We start from the raw sequence: 27,555 nt of genomic DNA on the forward strand, positions 1-27,555 counted from the left end.
GAGAAAGATGGTACGGACAGCAGTACGGGCAGCGGCGCTTTTGGCAGCAAGAGTAGTGGGAGCAACGCTTGCAGCGCTGGCGGCGATGCTGCTGGCAGTGATGGGGATGACTCCGGTGCCAGTAATGACACTGACATCCAGGGAGACTGGCAAAGGGTGGGGGTGAGGCGGGGGGGAGGTACTCACGTGGGCTTCTGTGGGAAAATTAAGCCCTCGGCCCCCAGCGCGCACAGGGACAGCAGCAGGACCATGGCCGCCAGCGAATAAGTGCAGGAAGAGACGCGGCTCAGAGACCCCGGCAACGTCATCTTTCCAACAAGAGCAAAGAACAACAAGCCTTTCACCGTAACACGGCTGGCAGGGGAGGGGGCGGAGAGGGGAGAGGTGCGACACGGCAGTAGGAGGAGGAGGGGGGAGGAGAGTAGGGGAGGCACGGCCTAGCGGCAGGCAGGCAGGGGAGGAGAGGAGGAGGGGGGAGGAGAGTAGGGGAGGCACGGCCTAGCGGCCGTGCAATCAAGTAGTGAGGGGGCGGAGCTGGGGGAGGCTGTGAGAGAGAGTAGGCAAGGCAGGCGGCTGGGGGCATGTGCACGCGCTTTTAAGCTCAATGCACATGCGCATTGAGCTTAAAAGTCACGGGCACTGCAAGGAATCGCCACGATTCCTTGCAAGTTAGATAAAGTCTGGATGAGCCCCTATAGTCTCGCTTGCTCGATGCGCATGCGCATCGACAGGCGAGACCTAAAAACGTATTAAAAGAAGTTCCTAAACATGGATTAATCCCACTGGGAAAACGCTATGAAACCAAACCCAACAGAAAAGCATTTAAAGATGTAGTGACCCCCGGTGGCCACATTGTAGAATACATCAAAGGGAACACCCAGAAGACTGGACGTGGTCCCGCCATCACATCACAATTCGCGGAGAACAGTCCTGATCTGCTAAAGGACCTTGACGTCAATGTCCTCTTTGGTGGAAGCGGATATTTCGGCCTTGAAATCACACAACAGCATCATTCCAGAATCTTTTTTTTTTTGTTGCAGTTCTCAATCTCTTTGCCTGGGACTTGCTACAAGCCGTCATCCCTTCCGAAAAGGAAAGAAAACTGAAAAAAGTCTGCCTTTTGCTAACGCTGCTTTTGATTACACTACAGCCGTGTCAGCAACTTACAGTGTCCGTAAAGGAAACAGGGGCCTACATGTGATGCAATACTCTTATGCAGGTGCTATGCTGACCCTACTTCATGCAACTATATGGTTGTAAATTCAACAATTGCTCAGAACAGTTCTCCTTAAAAAATGAAAACCACAGAGCGCCGACTCTAGGACAAATGTCGATGGCAATTCAAAGAGCAATGGAAATGGACCAGGATGGATAGACTTCCAGCTAGTACCACAACGACTAATACAAACTAAAGAAAAGGTGGCAAGAACATGCAAAGCACGAAATGTAGAACAGATCTGCGATTTAAAAAAAGGACAAAACTAAGGTAAAAGGCAACTTAAGCACAAAAACGGAGCGCAACAAAAACTCACAGAATACAAAGAAATGATGTCAATGTTTTAAGTCAGCCACCAAACAGATGACCGTGATGGTGAAAATGGGAAACTATAAATGTTGCTACATTCTGGAGGGAGTGGTGGTGAGGAGGGAGGTGGTATCAACTATCAATTTCTTTGGGCCCCCATGGTATCCTATACGTGCTGCCCAGATAAACACGTTGGCAAGCTCTAGCTCCAAGCTGGGGTTGTTTTTATTTATTTTGAAAGTTTTATATAGCGTGAACAAGACCCTTGCGGGTATCGGAGCCTTTACAATTGTTCAGAGAGCAGAGACAAATAACATCAATAATATCAGTCAAGAAAAATACAATATAATGGTGCAGCAAAGACTAATTAATGCTTTATTAGCCAAGCTAGCTTGAAACCAGTGGCATAGCGAGCATGCCACTAGATTTGATACCCGCAAGGGTCATGTTCCTTAGAATTACCCCCAGGCGTCAGACTGGATCCGGAGAATATTTTCTTCAGCAGTATCCCTGCGCGTTGATAGGTGGCGTCGGTTGACTCCGCGTTAGTCGTTGACGTTGTGGTCGCCAGAATGACGTCGTGGTATCTACTTAGACCCCGCCCTCGCGAGCTGACGTCAGTTCTTTACACAACATTCCAGGCCAGAAGTGCAGAGCCATACAAGATACTGATCACTGGTGCACAAAACTAGGGTCCTGAAAGGGATTCCCTTACACTAGAAGTTGGTTCGCAGAACGGGGAGATTGGTGGAGTTGTAAGAATCCATAACTAGTCTGTCTCTTATAGAGATATCGTTACCGAAGCTAAGTACCTTGTTAATCTGAAAGAGACAATTAGTTGTGGATTCCTCACCTTAGAATAGATACCCCAGCAATACCAACATCGGAGGTGGGTCTGCGAACCAAGTGCACACCAGAAAGTCCTGGAGAACTGAACGACCAAAGAAGCAGTCTCTCCGGACTTGGCTGTCTAGGCAGTAGTGTTTGGTAAATGTGTGCAATGAAGCCCACGTAGCTGCCTGGCAGATGTCATGAAGACTCTACGTCCCAAACAGTAGTGGCTGCCATCGCCCTGGTGGAATGGGCACACAGTCCCACTGGAGGTTCCTTTTTTCGGTAAGGAGTAGCAGATTTTGATGCAAAGGATGACCCATCGGGAGATGGTTCATTTTTGCACGGCCCGACCTTTCTTGGGGCCCACATAGCCAACAAAGAGCTGGTCATCCACCCATGTTCTGAGCGATCCAGATAGAACAAAAGCGCACATTTTGAATCCAGACAGTGGAGCATCTATTCCTCTTTAGAAGGATGCGGGGGCGGGAAGAAGGTGGGCAAAGTGATGGTCTGTCCTATGTGGAAAGAGGTAACCAATTTGAAAAGGAATGAAGACCTAGTGCGAAAGACCACTTTGTCCGGATAAACAGCCAGGAAGGGAGGTTTAGAAGAAAGGGCTTGAAGCTCACTCACCCTGCGAGCAGAGGTGATGGCAACTAGAAAGACAGTCTTAAGAGTCAGAAGTTTGAGAGGACAGTTATGTAGTGGCTCAAAGGGAGCGCAAATAATATAGGTGAGAACCAGGTTCAAGACCCACTGGGGCATCACAAAAGGTTGACAAGTGAGTAATTCCCTCATAGAAGCGATTTACAATAGGGGACTTGAAAAGAGAGGCTGGTCAGGCAGTCAAAGGAAGGCCGAAATGGCCCAAAGATAGTCTTTGAGAGTGCCCAGAGCAGAGCCCTGCTGGGCCAGAGAGAGAATGAAGAGGAGAACCTCTAAAAGGGGGGGCAGGAAGGGGATCCACAGCCTTTGCTGGGCACAATGCCACAACATTTCTTCCATCTCCAGGCGTATAACGTTTTGGTGGAGGGATGCCTGGCTGCCAAAATAACATTGCAGAGTTCGGGAGGAAGGTCGAAAGCTGCCAACTGTTGCTGCTCAATCTCCATGCAAGGACGTGGAGGCTGGACAGGTTTGAGTGGAGGACTGTCCCCAGCTGCTGCGACAGAAGATCCTCCCGAAGAGGCAGTCTGATCGGAGGATCGATAGCCATGTGTAATAGCTTGGGATACCAGACTCTTCGTGCCCAATCCGGAGCCACAAGAATGACTTGGGCCCGGTCGCACTTGATATTCATCAGCACTCTGGGCCGAAGTGGTATAGGCGGCAAGGCGTAGAGAGGAACGCAACTCCACTTGCGACGAAAAGTGTCGCCTAGCGAATGCAGTCTTGCAGTACGGCAGACATTGCACGTTCTCGTCGGTGGCAAATAGATCTAACCAAGGCTTTCCCTACTGCTGAAAGCAACCTTGCACCTCCTCCGAAAGGAGATGCCATTCGTGATCCATCATGCACCTGCAGCTGAGTTCGTCCGCCCTGGCGTTCAGAGAACCTGCCAGGTGTTGAACCACCAGAGATATGCCCTGATGTTCCAGCCATCTCTAAAGGCGGAGAGCCTCTTGACATAGGGTCCACGACCCCACCCCACCCCGTTTGTTGCAGTACCACATGGCGGTGGTGTTGTCCATGAACACCTGCACTACTCTTCCCGGGACAGAGGGAAGGAATGCCTTTAGTGCAAGACAAATCGCCCAAAGCTCCAGAATGTTATGTGGAGCCCGGACTCCGCAGGAGACCAGAGGCCTCTGATCTCCGCCGCTCCCATGTGGCCTCCCCACCCCAGCAGTGATGCATCTGTCACCACTGTGAACTCAGGCTGGGAGAGGGATCTGCCGTTGAACCAATCCTTATTTGTTTGCAAACACTGCAATTGGCGTGCAGTGCTCTCTGAGATCTGGACGCAATCGGAAAGATTCCACATTTGCCACCTGGCATAGTCCACCAGCAGGATGCAGGAGGCCATGAGGCTCAGTAGCCTTAGGGTCATTCAGACGGAAACCCGGGATAAAGGCTGAAAGATCGGAATCATAGCCCGAATATCCTGGCTGCTCTGGAGGATAAGCCCGAAACTGCGCTGTGTCCAGAACGGCTCAGATGAAAAGGAGCTCTTGAGACGGAATCAGGTGTGAATTCGGCACATTGATGGTGAACCACAGGGAATGCAGGAGGCCGGCCGTAGTACGGAGGTGGGAGATGACAACCTGGGACGAGCCCGCATTCAACAGCCAGTCGTTAAGATAGGGGAAGACTGGAACCCCTGATCTGCGCAGATGAGCTGCGACTACCGCCATTACCTTCGTGAACACCCAAGGGGTGCTAGTAAGGCCAAAGGGGAGCAGAGTAAACAAAGTACTCATGTCCTGCCGGACATGAGTAGGTAACCCCAGTGGGCCAGCAGGACGGGAATGTGAAAATTAGCATCCTGCAAGTCCAATGCTACCATCCAGCCTTCAGGGTCGAGAGCAGACAGGACCTGAGCCAGTGTCAATATCTTGAACTTCTCCTTCCGGAGGAGGCGGTTGACGTTCCTGAGATCCAAGATAGGATGCAGGCCGTTGTCCTTCTTGGGCACCAGAAAGTAGTGGGAATACCAACCATAACCTACTTCTGGAGCAGGAACATGCTCAATGGCTCTCTTGGCCAAGAGCGCCGTAACTTCCTGTTGGAGAAGGGCCAGGAGATCCTCCGACATGCGATGGAATTGGGGAGGCATGGCTGGAAGGGTAGTCTTGAAGGAGAAGCTCCTTTGGACTATCTGCAAAACCCACCTGTCCTACGTGATGTTGAGCCAGTGGGGGATTCGTGACCCTGAAAGGTCGGACTAGGAGGGTTTGGAGGCTGCTGCAGAGGGGGCGCTGGTGGACTGGCCCACCCGCTGGCCCCCCCGACCCACAGCGGGATCCATGTCCCTGGCCACGCAGAGGCTGGACAGCTTGCGCAGGCCTGTCGCTCTGGGTGGAATGTGCCTGCGGGGCGCCCCTTCCGTAGCTACGAAAGGGGCAAAAAGATAGGCTGCGCTGGGTGGGAGGAGGAAGAGAGCCCCAAGGATCTGGCCATAGCCCTAGAATCCTTAAAGCGCTCAAGCATGTTGTCTGCCTTGTCACCAAACAGGCGACGGCCATCAAAGGGCATGTCCAAAAGTGTTGTTTGGACATCCCCTGAAAAGCCAGTGGATCTCAACCAGGTGTAGCGTCTCAGTGCTACTGATGTGGAAATCCTCCTGCCTAGTGAGTCGGCAGTGTCCAGCCCACATCGGATTGCGAACTTCGCTGCGTCTCTCCCTTCGGCAACAGCACAGGAGAGCACGGCCCAGGCCTCCTCCAGGTACTGTGGCAGCACCTACACAACCGTGTCCCACACCGAGAGGGAGTAACGGCCCAAGAGACATGCGGTGTTCACCAACCGCAGTCCTAAGGTGGAGGAAGAAAACATTTTCCCAAGGTCATCCAGCTTCTTGGATTCCCTATCAGGTGGTGTGTTAGGGAATGCGCCCTTGGAAGTCGAGGCTCTCAGGGCTGGGGTGTTGGGAGTGGATGATGCGGTGGCGTCAGGAAATCATCCTATCCACAGGAGCCCCTGTGTTGGGCTTGGACCAGGTGCCCAAAAGAATGTCCACGAGGGCCTCATTCAACTGCAGCAGGGGCTCCGAAGAGGCTGCTGCCAGCTGAAACACCTCAGTCAGGAGGTTAGTACTGACTGCCATTGTAGGGAGCTCGAGGTTTAAGGTCTTCGCCGCCCTACGCAACACCACTGCGTAAGATGCACCCTTCTCTGTAGCCACGGTAGGGGGAGAAAGCATGCCAAGATCTGGGGACGTATCCAGACCACTGGCCTAACCAAACTCCTCTCTCCAGTCTGGTTCTTCCAACTTGTCTGCTTGAGGGTCCACAGACCCCTCCCAGTCCTCCTCACCCTCATCTGGTAGCCACTCAGGGCGATGGGGGAACACCAGGGGAGAACAATGGTACAAAAGTACCGGTCTGCGCCAGTCCCGATGTCTGTCCGGCTCCGCGTCTACATGGAGGGGGGAGGCTGGGGTCGACGTCGGCTGGGGACGCAACCGGCATCTGAGGCGGTGGAGGGGTCATCACTGATTCGCGCCGGAGGCGTCACGAGGCCGACCGGCGCCGATACGGATCGAGGCCTGGATCCTAGGGGGCCATGCTGCGATGGAGCCGAAGCCGCCGGCATCAAAGGCCTAGAGCCCCCAACCGAGTCCGCGGGGCCCGAGAGCGCGGCTGCGGAGTCGGGCTGCCCGAAGAAGGACTGCAAGGCTCCGTAAAAGCTTTGAAGCTGGGCAGGGGTCACTCTGGCTCCCGGAAAGGGAGGGAAGGCCGGAGTCGAACCAACAGGCTCCGCGGGCAGAGCCGGATGACTACTTCCGCTTCCTGCGTTGGAAGACTAAGAGAGAACGCGAAGAGCGACAGTGCTTTTTCACCTTCTTTTTGTGCTTCGACTTACCCGAAGACGAAGACTTGGATGAAGAGTGGTGGTGACGACTCCGCAACTGGTCCCGAGACCTCCCTCTCGACCGGGACCTCGAACGGTGTGGAGCGGACTACCGGGCCTCGAGTAGCTATCGGGACCGCTCCCGCAAAGACTTCGGGTTCATGGCTCGGCAGTCGGAGCATGACTTCGGGTCGTGGTTGTGCTCCAAGCACCAAAGACACACAAGGTGCAGGTCCGTAATCGACATCAGTTTGTGACAGGAATCACAAGACTTGCTGGTTCGAGGACGGGACATTCCTGTGTGCACCAGGAGTCGAAGGACTCAAAAAGATAGACAAAAAGTCGCAAAAGAAGAGTCAAAACGTGACTAGAGGTACCGCTCTCTCCGGATCTGCGCTAGCTGGTGCAGAAAAAGAAAGAACTGACGTCAGTGCGCGAGGGCTGCGTCATTCCGGTGACCACGACGAACGCGGAGTTGACTGACACCACCTATTGCCACACAGGGGTATTGCTGAAGAAAAAATTCTCTGGATTCACACACACACACACACACACACACACACACACACACACACACACACACACAGAAACACACAATGCTTAATTTAAGCTGGTGGTTGCAAGAAGGGGGACGCCTATTGATTGTATAATGTGCACCAGTACTTACAGCTGCGTCCTGCTGGTTGCTGTTTACTCTCAATGCATCAATGACTTCTTTCTCATCGAATCCCATCTCCATAAGTGCAACAACGGCCTGTGGAGAAGAGATACAAGCTTTTATTGTATGGCTCTGCTCAAGAGTACTCCTAGACACACCATGCATCAGGAAGCTACAAGGCAGGACCACAAACAGGCCACGGACATGGCAATACTTTAATAGTCATACAATCAAAACAAGAAATATTCAAAACTAAATATATGATGGACACACGCTGGAAAGGACATGCCTTTCTGTTTTTTACTGTGACAGTTAATTATTTTAGTGTTTACACAGCCTGCACATTCTACCAATATACCGGTTATGTTTGATCAGCGATTCCATAGGAGCAGTATAGATCAAATATCAGTCTTGTGGAGGCCTCAGCCAGATCTGTGCAGCCTATGATAGAGCTCCCCATCTGTTAATTACATAGCCTGAAAGACAGCTCTGCTAGAGAGATCAAAGCTTTCAACTTCTTAGTCAAACGACTAATATTGCAGCTCTGCGAAGACCAAACACTAAGTTTCTGAAAGCGAAGATACACTTCTGATGCCTAAAAGCGAAAGTATGTGGAATCTCTGGGGTGTGACAGCCAACTACGCCTTTCATTTGAGTGCCAACTGAGGCACAGGAGTCATAAGTAATGTCGACTGCTCCAGGAAGTAGATCAGCTTTCTAAACTAAGAGCTGAGGAGATGTGTAACCTACCGGGCAGATAGGCTTCAAGAGTCCTCTGCATACAATTTCTGTGCCACGATAATCGTCAATTGTACACAATGTTTCAGGGGTGTATTAGACCCATTGATAAGTTTGATTGAACAATATCATTTCTTTGAAAACCGAACCCGCACCTTTAAACAATTCAGGATTCCTTGTGCTCAAACCCATCATTCATTCTCATAGTTCCAAATTTAATAAAATCCTTGGGAGAGACACACACACTCCAGAACACAGACCGGCAAATACTCTTTAAATCCCGTAAGGTTTCAACCACGCCTGATATTCTTGCAAATGCACTATGTGCCATCAAATTTTTATTTCAAATGCTCATGGCTCTTCCACACTCCTCCCACAACCCTCCGTGCTATACAGCACCAAGATTTTTTATTTTTATAGTTCTGGTACACAGAGTGGCATCTGTTGAGCAAGCCCTTTGCTACCAAATCTTAGATAGAGATATAGATAATTATATATATATATCTATATATATATCTATATCTATATATCTATATATCTATATATCTATATATCTATATATCTATATATCTATATATCTATATATTATATATATATATATATATATATAATTTCTGGGTAGCAGGAATATCGCCCAGCGATTAACAGACTGTTACTGGTCCCCACCAGTATGTTAATTTAACATAGCAACACAAATACGGAGTATTTATCAGTAAAACAAATTGAACACTCATGAGAAGTTTCTCTTTGTTACTCTTTATTTTCATTCTCTTGATGGGTCATATATAAACAGCAATAAAGCCAACACGTGTTTCGCGCACACTCGTGCTTCTTCAGGGCTTTTTGATTCTCTTTCGAATGTTATCATGGATGGATCCTATATTTTATATGTAGATTCTAGTCTCCAATTCTAATTATTTACTTAATTTTCCCTTTGCATCGTCTTTGATTCCAATGTCTGGTTATTCGCCTCTCTCCACTAGATTCCACATTATGTTTGGTTGTACCTCCTGTATGTTTTTCTACAGATAACCACAGCTGACCTCTGTGTTTAGTTACTCAATGGTCAATTGAACTGCTACTGAAAGAACAAGACTAGTTCTACATTGAAATTGACTATTGCTTACTGCGATAATGTTATTGGGATACTGTCTGTTTTAAGCCATTGTTTACTACTAATGTTATTGGGGTACTGCGATAATGTTATTGGAGTACTGTCTGTTTTTTTTGTAAAACATGGAGTACTGTCTGTTTTAAACATATTAGAGTCTGCTACAACTGAGCATTTGGGCTAATTCAGAGCTAGACAGATTGCTCTCAACTTTAACATTTTTATATAAGAAAATTGCTTTTTGGTGGACCAGGTAAACTGTAGTCATGTGTTTTGTCACATGCACACCTCAACTCAGTACAGATGTATCTCTAGAACTATTCTGAGGGAACTAACCTACAGAAGGGCACTGCATTAACACATTCCATTTATGAATCACAATGGGAGTAACCAAATAGATGGGGAAGAGAGGCTTAGGTTCTTCCAGTGCCCAGTATGCTGTCACCATTTTTTAAATTTCTTTATTTATTATTATGGATTTGCAGGAGTTGTTACAGTGCAAAATGTTAGACGTCTCAGAAAGAAAAATCAAAGAAACAAACACTTTGATATTATTACACATACAAGACATAATTCATAAAACTGCTCCAAATTTTCAGCAAATGTCTTTTTGTTGCTCTGGATTAAAGCATATTCAAGATGACCAATCTTTTTCACTTTCTCCGGCAACTAACCTAATGTGGGCGTTAGAAGAGATTTCCATAAAGTTATTATTTTTGAAAGGGGGATTGTAAGAACATTCTTTAAACTCTAAACTTCTGAAATTATCAAGCCAATTTTGTATTTGGAGCTTTCTATGAAATTATGCCTCCAATGTCCCACTGAATTATCTGAACAATGTGGATATACGGGTGGATCTCAGAACAAAACGCATTAACATTTTTGAGAGTCAAATAGAACATCTACTTAGTCACAAACTATATTTGGTGAAAGTTGAAACCATGATTGGTCGTATATGATAGTTTTGTAGTTCAAAACCATGCTGAATCATTCAGGATTAGCCATTTCTTTTTAATTTGCAAAATTTCCTTTGGTGCCTCAGATAGGAAGGGAATGTTTTTTTAGATTTGAATGGGCCAAAGAAAAACCCAGAATCTCAATCAAGGTCCTGAAAAAAATTACAAAAATTGGGGAGACAAACAGGTTCCTGATCTTCAACAGTATTAAGCCATAGTAGTTATGCATATGTGTCAATTTGCCACACGTATTGAAACTCATTTTTATTTTATTTTATTTATGGGTTTATATAGCGCTAGAATCGAGTTGGTTTATTTTCCTTATAACCAGCCACAGCAGATAACTAAACAGATGGCAAATACCCAGGTTATACGGACTCAGCAGATCACTTTTAAAGTATAGATATGGTTAAGTCAAAAGTCTGTTTTTGGTATTGCTGGCTCTATATACTTCCAAGTACTTCTTAAAAGTTCCCCAGTGGAGTCTCCAACTTCCGCACAATTAATACACACATCTTTGCGTCAAGGGCAGTGAAAACGCACCTGACTTTCAAAATTGAGGGTCTCCCTGAAACTTGATGGCCTTTTCAGTGTCTAGGAGACTGGCTCTTATGAAAATTATATACTTTTACAACATGTCCAAATCATCCGCTATAATCAGGAATTTCCTGGTTCATCATGAGACCAAGACTTGTAGAATGGCATCATCAAGTACTACAGTTTCTTCAGGCAGGAATTCACTTTTATTAACAATCAGTTATGAAGCGTAGACCAAAATTTTCTGCTATCCCAGAAACATTACTACTACTGCTAGTCTTCAATTTGAAAGGCAAAAAACAGTGGTGACTCTGAAATTAAGAAAGATCCTGAGCTTTTGGATGAGGATACTATGAAAATATGCACCCTGTACATTCATAGTGCTCTGCCAATAAATCTGAATACATTTTGTCAAGGAAAGCATTCTAAATGAGTGATAATAGTGATCACGCCAGACAAGATTACATAAATGGCCACCACATGCAATGTTACCAGCAGTGATCACCTCAATACATGAGGCAGCATTGCCAACAGTAATGTGAAAAAGTTTGTATCAATTTGGAATGCCTCTACATGGTCCATGCATGATAGCCATAGCTGCAAAGCTCCTGGCCAAGGTCACCCAAGGCACAGTAAATAATGAGCCATTATTATATTAGTGATTCATCTCCACAATGCCTCATGATTTACCGTAGCAGTGTTAACATCTTTTAATATATTTTGTAACTCCAACCACTTTTCTCATAAGATCAGGTTCGGAGTACAGAATATATAAGAAATCTTTTATCATGACATGGTCCAAAGAACACACGCTCACATCCCCATCACATCGCAGGGATTCCCATAGCTAAAGTCACCAATTTTAATTATTTGGTGGTTTTGAGATCTCCAGATTGTAGTTGGGGTAACCTTTTCTCCCATAGAGCAGGTAAATTTGAGGGAGCAAGTGATGCAATTTTTAGGTTCTCAAAAAAGACTTGGATATAAACCCATCAGAGAGCTTATTCCTCTCTATAAGAGTAAGTGCATTTCCCAGGGCACTTATAGGGCTGGTGTCTGGGGTCACTCTCGGGCAGGAAATCTCCAAACAATGGAAACCTAATTCCTCTGCAGGTTACTTGCCATGCCGAGGAGAACAGCAACTTTTATCATTCATCTGGAAGTTGATTTGGCATTTCTGGAGGACCTAGTTCAAGTTGTCCCGCTGTTGCTATGATTAACTATCTGGCACTCGCCCCATACAGCATTCAGTCAAATAACCTTGCAGACTGTCATATTAGATTACACAACCACAATCCCATGGCTCACTTATGTCTATAGCTTATAGGACATTTTTTTTAACAAACCTCAAGAAATCAATGCAAGCTTGAAAAAATTGGTAAAATCCCTTTTCACTTCATAGAGACCACATTCCAGGCTTGTAAAATATCAGTCCATGACCTCAGTCGCTTGTTATTTAGATCCGAGCAGACTAAGGGCCGGGAACGTAAGGTACCTTACAGGATTACGAACTTTAAAAGTAGATTTTATTTGACCCGTTTTAGATTGGGTATTTTGTATTTCCTGGCAGCCCATCCTAAGCAGGGCGATGGGGTTTCTAAGCAATCTCTGGCCAATTATAGTATTTTTTGCAGTTTTTGTTCCAGACCCAGGAAGGTTTTTTTATGTCAATTACTGTGCTCTTTTGGTTCTAGTCCTTTTTCTGCCTGTTTGATTAGTCTCCAACTGTTAGAATCTGAATTTTGTTGTGCAGCAGTTTTGGGCTATATCCGCCAAGCCCTAAAAATAAGGAAGTCTGTGACCTCTTTTATAAATTAATGCTATGTTTAATCACTTTGTATTGTGGATGGGATTTCAAAATGGTATTGTGCTTGGTTTGTGATTACACTGCAATATTTTATCTATTTAAAAAATGTGTGTTTATGATATTTATTCTTTTATGGCCTTGTGCCGACTAAAGCTTTGAATCGAATAGAGTACAGAATATACATCCATCTACATATTTCTAATTTTGCGATACAAATATTAATACAACCAAGCAAAAGCTTCTAATTTGGTAGACCGGCTGCACACAGAAGAGCTACTTACAGGTAGCTGGAGAGCTAACAGTAGCTCATGAGCTACTCATTGTAGATGCCTGCACTAGAAGAAGCATGAACGTCTTTATGGTGTCTCTTGGTGGAATTTGAGGAGTTAATTGCATTGTAGACATTTGGCTAAATATTACTTGGGTGTTTGGCCTAGAAAGGGGAAGTGCATTTCAGAGTTCTCCGAGCCAAATGTGGAAACAAATGTGGAAAGGAGGTGTTTACAGAGTACTTTGTTGAAGTACTTTACTGTTGAAGCTTTGTAGATGTCAAATGTCCTGAATTTGACTAGGCCCTGGATGTCAAATGTGTCTTTTGGTACATTGACAGGGTTCTCAATGTCAATGCAGACCTTGACCACGAACAAATGGCAAGAGAATGTGGCTGCAAAGCCCCCAAACTCACCTGAGAATAAGCAACTCTTTTAGAATTGACTTGTGCCCTAAAACAGAGCCGAGTAACTTAAGAAAGGAGTCTCTTACCCAGGTATTCCACACATAAGAGGCCACCACTCCTTTTCGGCAGCAATATTTCTTGGCTTACTCATGCCTGCAATAAGGACACATTTTCTCTCCCTCCTTTCAAGTCCCATGAGACATTTTCTCCCAAAAAGAACATTCCTCTGAGGTGAGTAAATCTGGGAGAGACACTGTACATTCAAGGGGGTTCTTTTCAGCTTTTTCCATCCCAAAAAACACTTCTCAAACAGCATTAGCTTCTTGAAGCCAAAACATTGTGAAAGAATACAAAAAATTAAATGAGACAAGGCTGGAAAAATAATCCTGTCCCTAAAGACACAAGTAAAGACAAAAAGTCTTAAATAGTGTTAAATTAGGGGCGTGGTTTAGGCGCCGACCGGGATGGCTGCGTGAGCGAGTTGCTCCGCGCCGAGTCACGTCTTTCTCCTGGAATAGCTGGCCCCGCGCTACCTGGCAGCTGGAACTGTGCTTCGGCGGGGTCCCTGAACTAACGGGGAGCGTCTGACCTCCGTCGGCACCCTGGGCGCAGCAGGCGGACGGACCTGGCATCCTGATCGGTGCGGCCGGAGGACAAAGCCAAGATGGCGGCGCCAAGTGAGCGAGCGCTCGGAGAGCGGCGCGCTGTGGGGTGCTGAGCGATCTGAGGCACCTGGGGTCCTTTGAGTAGCAGTGCGCTGGTGGGGGATCCCAGGAAGCGGGACCGGAGCACCGGAGAAGGACGGCGGCGCTGCCTTGGCGCGAGCGGCGCCCCTCCCCCACCTGCTCGCCCGGACGGCAGGAGAGTGAAGCCCTCACTCGCGCTGCACCGGTGGCGGCGCTGCTGACGACTGTGGCCGACCCCTCCCTGGGGATATTGACGCAGAGGCCGTGTGCTGAGGGGGCAGCTGCCCAGAGCGAGTGGACGCCCGGTTGGCCGCAGGAGGGGGTGAGGCAGTGTGTGGACCCCGCAGTGCGCTGACGCAGCACGGATTGGTGCCGCCGGGGGCGGGGGGGCTCAAATTGCCCGGTGGGGCGACCCCTGACTATCGGTCTTCCGTGGAGGCTCACACCCCTGGCCCCTGCACTTTGGCGACGCACTGAGGATATCGGTGGGGCTGCGTGGAGTCCGTTCTTGAGCTGTTGGTTGGCGACGGAGCGCTGGGGAAGGACCATTGGCGCCGTCTGGAGACCGGGGAGCTGCGCACCTTGTGGTCTGCCATTGGACTGTGCCAGGTGGCCCTGGGCGCGGAAAGGACGGAAGGACGGCAGCAGCCGACCGTCATTAAAAGAGGCTTGGGTGGCACGTTTCCCGTCGTCAAGATGGCCGCGCAGGGGGCTGGCCTCGCTGCGCCTCATGAGCGAGGTGACGGAACGACCGGGGCCGCGGATGGCGATGTCCTAACGGAACCCTCGCCGCAGGAGATGCGGCTGAACCTCCGTCTTGATGCCATTCTGGCCGCGATCACTACCACCAAGGATGAGCTGCACCAGGATATTGCGCAGGTGGCGTCCGGGCTTGGCTTGCTGAGAGCGGACCACGCCAAGCTCTCTGACCGTGTGAAATCCAATGAACAACTGCTCCAGGAGCTGAAACCGGCGGTGGTCACGGCGGAGCACAAACTTGATGACGTTATCCACCGACTGGCGATTCTGGAGCGTCGAGCAGAGGACGCGGAAGGACGCAACCGCCGGAACAACGTGAGGGTGGTGGGGCTTCCAGAGAAAATTGAGAAGGATGATGCGGTGGCCTACTTGGAGGACTGGTTCCACACGGTGGTGGCGCCGGAGGGCCTCTCCCCCTTCTCCCTGGAGAGAGCGCACAGGGTGCCCGCGAGGCCTCCCCTGGAGGGCCGACCGCCTCGACCGATGGTGGCCAGACTGCTGCACTACAAGGACCGGGATCTGCTGATCCAAAGGGCGAGAGATCATGGGCCCTTCCAAGTGGACAACAGCAAGGTGACGATATTTCCGGACTATACGCAGGAGGTGCAGCGGAGCAGGGCGTCTTTTCTGTCGGTAAAGAAAGAGCTGAGAGAGGAAGGGATTCAATACTCCTTGCTTTTTCCAGCCAAGCTGCGGATCATTGTTGATGACAGAGCTCACTTTTTCCAAACACCCGATGAAGCATGGTCCTGGCTGGAACTGTATCGTGCAGGGACGGATCGAGCACACAGGCCCGCCAGGGATCGCGAGCAGCCGGTCAGGGTCAGGAAGTCGCAGCGCATCCGCTCCCGGAATAGGCGCCAACGGGCCGAGCGAGAGGCGCAAATACTGGCCGATAGACAGAGTGCGCTGGAGGCCACGGCGTCCATCACGGGCTCGCAGCGGGATGACGCCTCCAGAGGTTCGGCTTCAGAGGGTGAAGGTGTGAAGTCCGGTGATGAAGGCTCGGAGGTGGTGGGAGCTCAGGGGCCGGAGGTTACCCCACAAACATCAGATGGTATCTTTAATGGCTGAAGCTCATGGCCGCTGAACTTCTGTCAGGTCTGGACGCTCCTGACTTCTATTGGACTGCCAGGTATGGGGCTGCACTAGCAGTATGGGGCTGTGGGCGCGGGGTGGCTGCTCTGTCGTCCTGGTTCGGAGCTCCATTGTCCTCATTAGACCCTTAAGGTCTTCTGTGGTGTCGACCACAGATTAGTGTGATGTGTTGGGTGTTTGAGGTTTGGAACGGGGCTGAAGCTGGGTTATTAGGCCCTGTCCTGGGGAGGGGGGGGGGGGGGGTTGGGAGTTATGGGGTTTGTGTTGGAGGGATTGTACAATTGCTGCGATGCGGGTCACATTTATTGGCGTGAGCCACTGTTGGGATTGATGCTCTATGGGGACGTTACCTAATTTGAAATGTGTCACATGGAATGTCCGGGGTATTCGAACTATGGTTAAGCGCCACAAGGTACATGCATACTTGGTGAGGCGGGGCGTTCAGATAGCGATGCTTCAGGAGACTCACTTGACACAGCAGGAATGTGGGGCTTTACAGAGGAGGTGGCGGGGTCAGGTGTTTGGCACGACTTACTCAGCGTTTGCCAGAGGGGTATTAATATGGATCAGAGCGGGCACGCCATTCCAAGTCACGAGTCAGAGGATAGATCCGGAGGGTCGCTATGTGGTGGTGGAAGGACGGCTGTGTGGTAGGGAAGTGGTGCTGTGTAACATCTATGCCCCCAACGCTGATCAAGCACACTTCTTTGAGGGTTTGTCGCGCTCACTAGCGTATTATTTGGCGGGCCCTGTATTGCTGGCGGGGGATTTTAACTCCATTTCAGATGTGCTGCTGGACAGGTCACACCCGCCTTTGGTAGACTCCCCAGTGCGCAGACTTGCGACCCACAGGCGGGACTGGCAGGAGAGGTGGGGCTTGGTGGATGTATGGAGGGCGCAGCACCCCGAAACTCGAGATTATTCCTACTTCTCAGCACTGCATGATCTGCATGTTAGACTGGATTCGGTGCTGTGTTGCGAATCTCTAGCGCAGGTGGTGGTTCACTCTGAATATTTGTCTAGAACCATTTCGGACCATAACCCACTGCTGATTTCTGTGCAATGGCAGCTGGCGAGATCGGCGGTCCCTACGTGGAGACTTCGTCCGGAGACGCTGGAGGATCCGGCGTTCTGTGACACGGTCCGACAGGGTATAGACGAATACTTCACGGTCAATGCTGGGTCGACAGCGACTAGAGCGAATGAATGGGATGCGATGAAAGTGGTGGTGAGGGGGGTGTGTATGGGGCGGTTTCTGACTGTGAGAGGAACAGTGCTGAATGACCTCGCGAAGGTGGAGGAAGTGCTGAGAGGGGTGGAACGGCTGCGACCCGAGCAATCGGAGCTGCAAGACAGCTTGTTGCGTGCTAAAGAGGCGGTGGCAACTGAAACGGAGAGACTGCGGTGCTATGACTATAAGTTGTATGCGGTGAAAGTGCATGAGGAGCGAGATAAAGTGGGCACGCTCCTTGCAAAGTTGGCTGATCCGAACCCTAGAGGTTGTCCGGTTATGAGTGTGCGACAGGAGGATGGGGAAGTGGTTTATTCGCAGTCAGCGGTCCTGGGGCGCTTTCAGTCCTACTACGCGGGTCTGTACACCGGCCACCTCGAAGTGGACGCCGCGGACATTGGCGATTATTTAGATCAGATCCCTTTGCCGGTACTGGATGAGGAGGATGCCCGGGATCTGGGGGGCCCTGTCACCCTAGCGGAAATCAGAGGGGCGTTTTGTCATATGGCGCGGAACAAAACCCCTGGGGTGGATGGGTTGCCGATCGAGTTCTACGTCAAATTTATGGAAGTGCTGGCACCCAGACTGCAGGTTGTATATGCGGAGGCGAAACAATTGGGGCGGTTGCCTGACTCTATGACGGAGGCGCTGGTTGTGCCCCTGCTGAAGCCGGGCAGGGATGCTTTAGATGTTTCTTCTTTTCGTCCGTTGTCTATGCTGACTGTAGATTATAAGATTTTGAGCCGAATCCTAGCCACCCGGCTCCTACCACTGATGACCTCTTTGGTGCATAGGGATCAAGCGGGATTCATCCCCTCTAGGAGCACTTCGATGAATGTCCGTCGGCTGATTGGGGTCATTGATAGTGCTGCCATGGCGGATCCAGGCCCGGTAGTGTTGACGGTTGATATTGAAAAGGCGTTTGATAGCTTGGAATGGGATTTTTTAGATGGCGTGCTGTTGAAGTTCGGGGTTGGGGAGGGGTTCCGGGGCTGGACGAAAGTGCTCTATTCCTCGGCTAAGGCGCGGGTGCGACTGGGGACCTTGGTCTCTTCGGTTTATCCGGTCGGCAGGGCTGCTCGCTATCTCCTCTGCTCTTTGCTCTAGCGGTGGAACCACTGGCGGCGCAGGCGAGAACGGGAGTGGTTTTCGACGGGATTGCGCAGGGACTTGACTCGCATTATATTTCGTTGTATGCCGACGACTTGTTACTGTACCTGGCGGACTCTGGAAGGGCTCTTGAAGGCGCGGTGGACATGTTGGGCAGGTTTGGGAGGCTCTCAGGCCTCAGGGTGAACTGGACTAAGACATGTGTGTTTCCGCTGCGGAAGACCACGCTCTGCCCGCAGCTCACGAGGCCGGTAATGTGGGAACCCTCTTGTTTTGTTTACTTAGGAGTGCGCATCTACCATGACGCGGCGGACCTCCTCGAGGGGAATGTGGGGCGCTGTATTAGGGCGCTGAGAGGCAGTATGGACTTCTGGGCCTCTCTCCCGCTGTCTGTACTGGGCCGTGTGGCGCTGTTGAAAATGGTGGCACTCCCGAGGCTCCTCTACTATTTTAGAACGCTGCCGGTGTGGATCCCGCAGGGTATCTTTCGGGAGCTGAAGATGTTGGTGACTGGCTTTCTCTGGGCCACGGCCGCAGGCGGGTGGCATTGACCACCCTGATGAGACCCAAGTGTGAGGGAGGGATGGCCGTCCCCGACTATGAGTTATACTATCTGGCAGCGCAGCTCCAGGTCCTGACGCAGAACGTGGCCAGAGAGTTCAGGGGGCCTGAAGATGGCCGGGGGGTCGGCATTCAGAGGCATGTCTTGTCGTCTATCGTGATGCAACAGAGACTGGCCAGTAGGGACCTCACGATGGAGGAATGGACGCTCAGATTGTGTTGGAACAGGCACCTGAAGAGGGCTGGGAAGCGCCGGCCATACGCACCGGAGATTCCGCTGGGAATGCTCACTGCCTTACCGCATGGAGGTGATTGGTCCCAATTGTTAGAATGGGAGGATCTGGGTTTGCAGATGGTAGGAGACCTTTATGTGGACGGGACGCTGGCCCCGTTCCAAACCTTACAAGAGCAATTCGGCCTACCGAGTGGTACCTTCCTGTTGCATGCAGCGGTTGTCGCGGCCCTGCAGAGGCATTGGGGCGGTGGATTGGCTGAGCCGGAGGTGACGACGGTGTGCCAATATGTAGTGATGGCAGCGGGCACCGTGAAGGCGGTGACCTGCCTCCACAATAGGATGTTAAATGATGGTCTGGCCCCGTTGGTTGAGCTGAAGTCGCGTTGGGAGACCAGCGTCGGTAGACAGATCCCGGACTCTGTATGGGGTCAGGTCCTACACAGGACCTGGAAAGGGACGAGGAATGCGAGATTCCAACAGGTGCATTATTTTGTGCTCCATAGGGCATATTTGACCCCGGAGAGGTTACGGCGACACTTCCAGGTGCTTGATGCCATGTGCCCGCGATGTCTAGAACCTGAGGTGGATCTTGATCACATGCTGTGGGGTTGCCCGTCATTGGGGGACTACTGGTCTGAGGTGGGGGACCTCTTGAATGCTGTTACGGATCGGGAGGTAGACTTTGACATGGCCGCATGCCTGCTTCTTTGGTTCCCGCATACCAAAAAGACCAAGGTTACGAGCAAATTCATTGGGTTGGGACTGATACTGGCACAGCGTGAAATCACTTGGCACTGGAAGTCTAAAGAGGGGCCGTCTGTACGGAGGTGGAGGAATGAATTGGTGAAGTGGTCGAGCTGTGAGAGTGTGTTACGAATGCGCCAGGCGACTAGAACTGGCAACGAGAAGAGCTTGGAACTGGCACGGTCCTGGGAGCTGGTGGTGCAGGCATTAAGGGACTACATAACCGAAGGCGAGGACACTGATCAGTAATGTCCAGGGATTCCGTGTGGCTACTTGCTTGTCAAAGCTTCCTGATATTTGTCACCCGAGAGCAGGAGGGGGATGGTGGAACCCGTATTAGCAGCAGTTGAGGGGGGGGGTTGTTCTGGGATAAAAGCAGAAACGAAGTGTTACACTTGCCCTGTGTCCCGAATAGGGCGTGCACCGAGGTACCTCCAGTGAACTGACTCGTTGAAGCGCCGCCCAGCCTCCGGGATGTGGGCCAATCGGCTGTGTATTGTATTATTATTGCACTGTATGATGGGTGCCGTTGGTGTATGGGTTGGTTTGTTGGATGTTTTTATTCCTGATTCTGCAATAAAAATATATTTAAAAAAAAAAATAGTGTTAAATTATTTATTTGACAGAAAATCAAAAATGGCCGAAACCCAGAGCTAAGGATCTTGATCACATGAGTTGATCAGGAGAATGGCGACAAGCTTCACACTTTGGCATGGAATATAGGGATGAAAAGTCTAAATACATACATATATATATATGTTGCTCTAATACATTCCTGTAAAAAAAAAGTATAGCTTTCACAAAAACGGGTTTTAAGCAATCAAGGTCTGTGTCATGGGCATAACAGTCCTTGGTCTATTTCTACATTATACAGACATAGATGTTAGATCTTCAACCATGTTATAATGCAAACTCCACTAATGGATCATGATGCATGCATGTAGTTCTCATCAATTCACCAAGCACTGTACCATTTACTCCTAAAATAATGACTAGTCCTACTTTTGGTTCCCCAATATTTGTATCATTGGATCCCTCTGGTGGGCTTAAATTTTGTAATATATTGCTCGATATTGGTGGCCGGGGGACAAATTTCCTTCAGATCTTTTTATTACCAGTGATTCCAAATGTCAAAGGTTACAGATTCTATCACCACTTTTCTCATTTCTATCTACTTCATAAACCGTGAAGAACCTTAAACCATTTGGATTACTTTTATGTTCCTAGTCAATCTTTCACCATTGCATAACTGGAATCTTCTCTTAATAGCTCTACATTGAATACGTCTTTTTCAGTTTGCTGGTCATGATTCATATGCATTTAAGTTAACAGAGACATTCCAGAGCATAGATAACAAGTCTGCCATTGCAGGCGATTGTTTATGCCCATTATTACTCTATTCAAAATTCTTTGTTGTATCCCGGTTTTACACTCTCTGCAATTGTTGAAAGTCTTAACTCCTTTACTTTTGTCTTTCCACTATAGCGCTTCATTTATTGAATGCAGAAATGGCTTTGCACTATTACACCTTTAAATTATTTGAATTTTCTAAGAGCAACAGTTAAGTTTTTATACTTATACAGTAGAACAATTTTGTTTTAGACAGAAGAATTTCCCATATGGAATGCCCTGAGCCAGATTATGAGGGTGTAAGTGTTGGGCATGCACGATAGTGTTAGTTGCTGTGGATTTTGGATGCAAAGTTATCTTTACTTTCCCACTGCTGACACATTTTCCCGGTCATGGAAAGTTATTCATTGTTCACTGTTCACATGAAAAATTCAAAGTTGTCTCATTTGCAGTTGATTTGTGTGTTCTACAAATTGTGTTCTTTCACCATTCCAGATTACCTGAGATCCATGATGAATCTCAGTCATGTTACAATTTCTCCAGAAACCTCTCACTGCTTTCACTCCATGCCATTTCCTTCTCTTGCTAGTGCAGTATGAGACTGCATAGCTGGGGATGAAGGTAAAACTGATTGCAGTTCTGTAGCATTGTTTGTGTATTTCATGATTAAAGATAAAGACACATCTGAATCATTTCCAATAATCAAATATTTCTGTGAGCACACGCACACACACACGCACACGCACACACACATATCACTGAAAAAAAAAAGGTTAAACAGAAGAGAGTTGGGTGAAAATATCAGTTAAAACAAAGTGTTTTAAACTAACAACAACTAAAATTCACCAGTTATAGTTATCTAAAGTAACTAGAATGTGTGGTCAAAAGAAACTATCCCTGAGCACTAGCCATGTACAGTGTTGTCATCAATGATGTAATTTCAGATGTTGCAGTAATATCCATGATCTCATAGAATAGGTCATGAGTGGTGTAATATAGGAGGCAATTAGCAGTGCATGGCGAAAGTGCAAGTTATAGTTATTTTAGAGCATGAGTTGGAGTGAACAACACACTCTTTAACAAGTCATTGGGCCCTTTTAACCCTCATTGACTTTGATGGTCAATGGGACTCAATGTCCAAAGGCACTGCAGAATACTCCCTCCACCCAGCCCCCTCTTCCCAAAAACACAAAATAGTCACGCAGGTGCTGGCCACCAGCAAGCCAAAATATAACCACTGCATCTCTCTCTCTTCCAGAGAACACTCAAAACTCACTTTGCACACCATTCCCTAGATAACAGGGCTCTTCTATTGTTCTCCTTCGACCCCCCCACCATGATTCTCAACTCTGTTTGGTTCTTACAACCCAATAATTCAGAAACCCAGCAGGAGAAATAAATTATAAATAGATGCCATGGGCACCGATTCAATAATTCTGATAATATATTTGTAATTGTGTAATAGCAAGCAATATTGTTATGAAAGGAGGTGTTCTGGTAAGGAAAAAAAGGAAAATATACTTGAACCCACTGGAAGGAGCAAGAAATATGATGTACAGGTGAAACTACACATTTCTAGATATTTAAATGAAGAGAACGATTGATCAGTAGACATACTAGCAAATAAGACAAAAGTTCGTACAATTCATTGGTTAAAATAATGTCTTTAGGGAATCATGTGGTACTCTACCTTGTACCCATAGATGGTGCAAATATGACAAGAGATAGTCCTTCACAGATGAGTACATTGTTAATAGGAGCACACTTACTGTAATTTTTAAGAATAAGATACAGCTTATAAAGGGTTGTCTGAGTTTTATTTATGTTATCTCAATTCAACCCATATCGGATTCACAATAAAAATGGCAAATATATGTTTCGTCTGTGGGACTTTGTCAAGGCTATGCAGCAGAGTCCTGAATGATGCAGTATGCATTATGAAAAGAATGTGGTATTTCATGTACTGGAAATTGAAATATTAAAAGAATGCTGTAGTGGACAAATAAACTTTACTCAGGTAGCAGTTACAATTAAGTTGCAAAAAGTGGTTGGAGGTGGTTGGTAGCCTAGTCGTACAGGTATGTAGAAAAATATTGTTTACAATCTACATCATGGGCCTACTTCAGGTTAACAACAATACAAAGTTATGTCTTCACATTTAAACTAATCTTTCGATCGGATTCTGCAAACTAGTGAGGGAGGTAGTTGTCCAAGCTACTTTTAGTCCACTATCGGAGGAATAATAAGGTTTTTTTGAGGCCTTTCCCAAGTCTAAGAAGGTTGGGAGTTCTCTAGATCATGTAATCGCAGAGGCCACCGAGCGTGTCCAGAGGGAGTTAAAGCAAGGGTCCTTTGACAGTAGTACTCAATATACCAAATTTGAAACAGAAAATGGGCAGCACCTGAAATACTTTCACTCAATGACTAGACATGGGCAAACAAACAAGCTGTGACTCAAGTGGCTGGCAACCAGAGAGATGGCCAGGAACTCCAGCCACTTCCAGAGGAGCAAAGACTTCTTACTCAAGACCGAACACCCACTCTGCCCTGCTTGTTGCAGTACCACATGGTGGTGATGGAATCTTTGAGAGTCCTGTGCTTTGCGCTTGGTGGAATGAGACAAGAGAGCTGTGTTTGGCACTCCAACGCATATACGTGTTGACACTGCACATTCTCAGCAATGAGGCAAGAGGCAGGGCTCTCCCAATTGGTGGAAGACATCCTGTGCGTCTGCAGGATGGGAATATGGAACTAGGCATCCTGTAGGCTACAATCGCCTGGATCCAGAGCAGATTGAACATGGGCCGGCATGAGCAGTCTGAATTTGCACTTCCACAGTAAATAATTGAAGGATTGACAATCTAAAATGCCTACACCCTTTTTTTGGCACTAGGAAATAATGGGAATAACACCCACGTTCGAGGCATGTGGGCTGCTAAATTCATATCTTTTGCATTAGATCGCCGCCTAGTGTTGGGTCCGGATGATCGCACATTGTTGTCCTGGAAGAGTCTTCGAAGTATCCTGAGATAGGTGGCTCCTCCCCTGGACTACAGTGCGCATGGGCATCGGCTCCATCCCCAGATTGTTTTTTTCCGCCATTGGGTTCGGATGCGACCTCGACGTCTCTCTGTCGGAACCGAGAAAAACTAGCTTTTTTACGGCCAAAAGGCCTTACTTTCATTGCGTCGGTATTGTTTGCGCACGGTCTCGAGTTCTTCCGTCTCTTGGAGTCGGAATCTACGGAGTCGTATCACTCTTCGAACATCGAGGCCTTCTCATCGCAACACGACCGCAACTTTTCAGCATGGAGCGGAGCCCATTTAAATACTGTCCCGTCTGTGGGTCGAAATACCCACATATCGATGTGCACCCGGTCTGTAACAAGTGCCTCTCGCCGGACCACAACGAGGACAACTGCATGGCCTGCTCCAGATTCAGGTCAAAGAAGACACTCAAGCTTCGGCGCGCGGTGCGCCTTGAGGCCAGACAAGCGGCCCCGGATCCAGAAAACATCTTTGGCGAACAAGAAGAGGAGGGCCAGAGCCATCATCTTCAAATTTCACCGCCCGCGACGGACATCGAGGCGGATCCGGAAGACGACGACGGAGTCGTGGGTCAAGGCCTTGAATACGTCGACGAGGTAGGGGACGTCGAAGAAGTTTATGGGGCCGCGGAAGATAGCTCAGGGGATGAGCTATGCCCCGAAGGTTACGCGGATCAGGCTCGGGTCACGGGATCGCCAGTCGGCCTTACCCAAGACCCCGTACCGCAAGCCACGGCCCCGCCTTCAGGCCCGGCCACGGACATACTTGCTGCGCAGCACGTATCGAAACCGAAACTGAAACCAACGGTATCGACTACACCTAAAATGGCCGACCCGAAAACGAAACCGAAACTTACGGATTCGAGCGTCCCTAAGATGGCGGCCGTTCCACCAAAAACACCAAAACTCGCTGCCTCATCGACTCCGTCGGCCCCCGGTCCACAGAAGTCGAAGAAAACTGTTGATTCGACGGTGTCGAAATCGTCGACAGAGGAGGTTTCCTCTAAGAAGGGAGTTCGGCACGGGTCGACCGGTGCGACGCCGTCAAAGCCCACCAAAGCCAGCGACAAGACTCCGGTTCCGACTGGGACTTTGTTAGTCGGACGCGTGGTGGAGACGGAGCCGGCAAAATCACACGGATCGAAAGCTGGAAGCTCAACACATCGGTCCAAGGACTCTGTGTCTACGGCTGCAGCATCAACGTCTAAGACTCAGAAGGCCCAACAAGACGTCGGATCCGAAGGCAAGGTGAAGGCCTCCTCGTCGGCGCCAAGTGCCACTGTGAGTGACGTGTCTTCCATCGCCTCTTCACTACAGAGAATTCGGGAGAAGGCCTCAGCTACGTCGGGTCCGACGCCATCGCCGCAGAAGCCGATGGACATGCCGGCAAAGCCTGCTGGAAAACTTCTCTTCCTTCTGCCGCCGAAGGAGGCACCGAAGGCCTTTACGCCAAAATCGGCGCCAAAGACATCGGAATCGTCAACGTCTGGAGCACCTTCAGGTCGCCTACTCGACTCAGGTGACGATTCAGAGCGTTTTATCGACGCAGAAACGGGCAAATTGACCCTTTACAAAAGAAAGATCACTTCACAACCAGTGGACTCCTATGTTATCCCACTGAAGAAGAAAAGGCTTGCACAGGATGCTTCAGCCCTGATGGAACCTATACAGCCTCCTCCTAGACGGAGCCCAACACCTTCCCCAGAACACTCTGAAGGTGAGGGATATGGAGAAGATGACCAATACACTTTCCCCATCAATGAACCCGATGCACAGCAAGATTCCTATGATGACATAGGTGACCAAGGCACACAAACTGTGGGGCAGGACCCACAGCCTTTCAGTGCACGTGCATCCCCAACAGAAGACTCTGCAGGTTTTCATGCACTCATTGAACGGGCAGCAGCTAATCATGATGTGGACATGCATGCTGACCCAGTAGAAGAAGACTTTCTATTTGACACTTTTTCAGTCTCTGAAAGGACAGTAAAGACACTGCCTATGCTCAAAGGGGTTCTTAAGCATGCTGCGGACATCTTTAAAGAACCTACCAGGGCGAGGGTGGTCAATCCACGCATCGAGAAGAAGTACAGACCAGCACCTGCAGACCCTGCATACATTCGGGGACAGTTGCCGCTTGACTCCCTTGTGGTTGCAAATGCCCGCAAACGGGCGAACTCCCAAACAACGGGTGAAGCTCCTCCCCCGGACAAGGAGTCAAAAGTGCTGGAGGCAGGGGGCAAAAGGGTAGCTGCGCAGGCTGCCAATTTCTGGCGTATTGCGAATACACAGGCACTATTGGCACGTTATGATAGGGCGCATTACGACACCCTAGAGCAAGCTCTACAACACCTGCCTCCGCAGTTTCAAGAGGGTACCAAACTACTTATAGAGGAGGGCAAACTTATCTCCAATGCAGCCATAAAGTGTGCACTTGATGCCGCAGACACAGCAGCTAGGGCTATTAACACTAGCGTCATGCTGAGACGACAAGCGTGGCTCCGCATATCGGGGTTTAAACCGGACATTCAGACAACCATACTCAATCAGCCCGTCAATCCTGATAGACTGTTTGGTCCTGATGTTGACACCACCCTCGAAAAGATTAAGAAAGACAACGAAACCGCTAAGTCTATGGGGGCCCTACAATCACAACAGTTCCGGAGCAACACTTTTCGTCGCTCAGGTGCACGTGGCGTCACCCGAGGACAGATGGGTCAACAATCTCAGTTCACTAGAGGTGGAGCACAGTCCTCGTACCCCAAGCAAAACAAAGGGGGTTATCGGGGAAACAGCACCAGAGGACGTGGCAGAGGAAACAACAATTCCCGCTCCTCTGCCCCAACCAAACAGTGACTCTCTGTCACTGCCCCCCGACCATTTAACACCTGTCGGGGGGAGACTCCAGCAGTTCCTGCCAGTCTGGTCAAACATCACCACAGACAGGTGGGTACGACAACTTGTCCAGTACGGTTATTGTCTAGAGTTAAAGTCCACTCCACCCAACATTCCACCAAGGCAACGGCCTATGTCCGCAGAGCATTTGCACTTATTGCAGCAGGAAGTAGTGGTGATGCTGCAAAAAGGAGCAATCGAGCTTGTGCCAGTGGAGGAGGAAGGCACAGGGGTATATTCCCTGTACTTCCTTATTCCAAAAAAGGACGGATCTCTCAGACCCATTCTGGATCTGCGTCCCCTCAACCTGTATATACTGTCAGAACATTTCCATATGCTTACACTGCAACAAATTCTTCCCTTGTTAAACCAAGGGGACTTCTTAGCAACCTTAGACCTTAAGGATGCTTATTTCCACATTCCACTACACCCGTCCCACAGAAAATACCTCAGGTTCACTATCCACGGCAAGCATTATCAGTTCAA

The 27,555-nt window shown here is 48.9% G+C and overlaps 1 protein-coding gene across 1 annotated transcript in view; it reads right to left on the bottom strand.

The window, feature by feature from the left end:
• UBAC1 (UBA domain containing 1) overlaps positions 1-27,555 on the bottom strand; it is a 188,447-nt gene that overhangs the window by 44,876 nt on the left and 116,016 nt on the right. Inside the window, exon 8 of the mRNA XM_078641884.1 lies at positions 7,539-7,625. Coding sequence (XP_078498010.1) covers positions 7,539-7,625 — 87 coding nt within the window. The remainder of the gene's footprint in view (positions 1-7,538; positions 7,626-27,555) is intronic.

This window comes from Lissotriton helveticus, chromosome 5_1 (assembly GCF_964261635.1).
Source record: "Lissotriton helveticus chromosome 5_1, aLisHel1.1, whole genome shotgun sequence".
Taxonomy (NCBI): domain Eukaryota; kingdom Metazoa; phylum Chordata; class Amphibia; order Caudata; family Salamandridae; genus Lissotriton; species Lissotriton helveticus.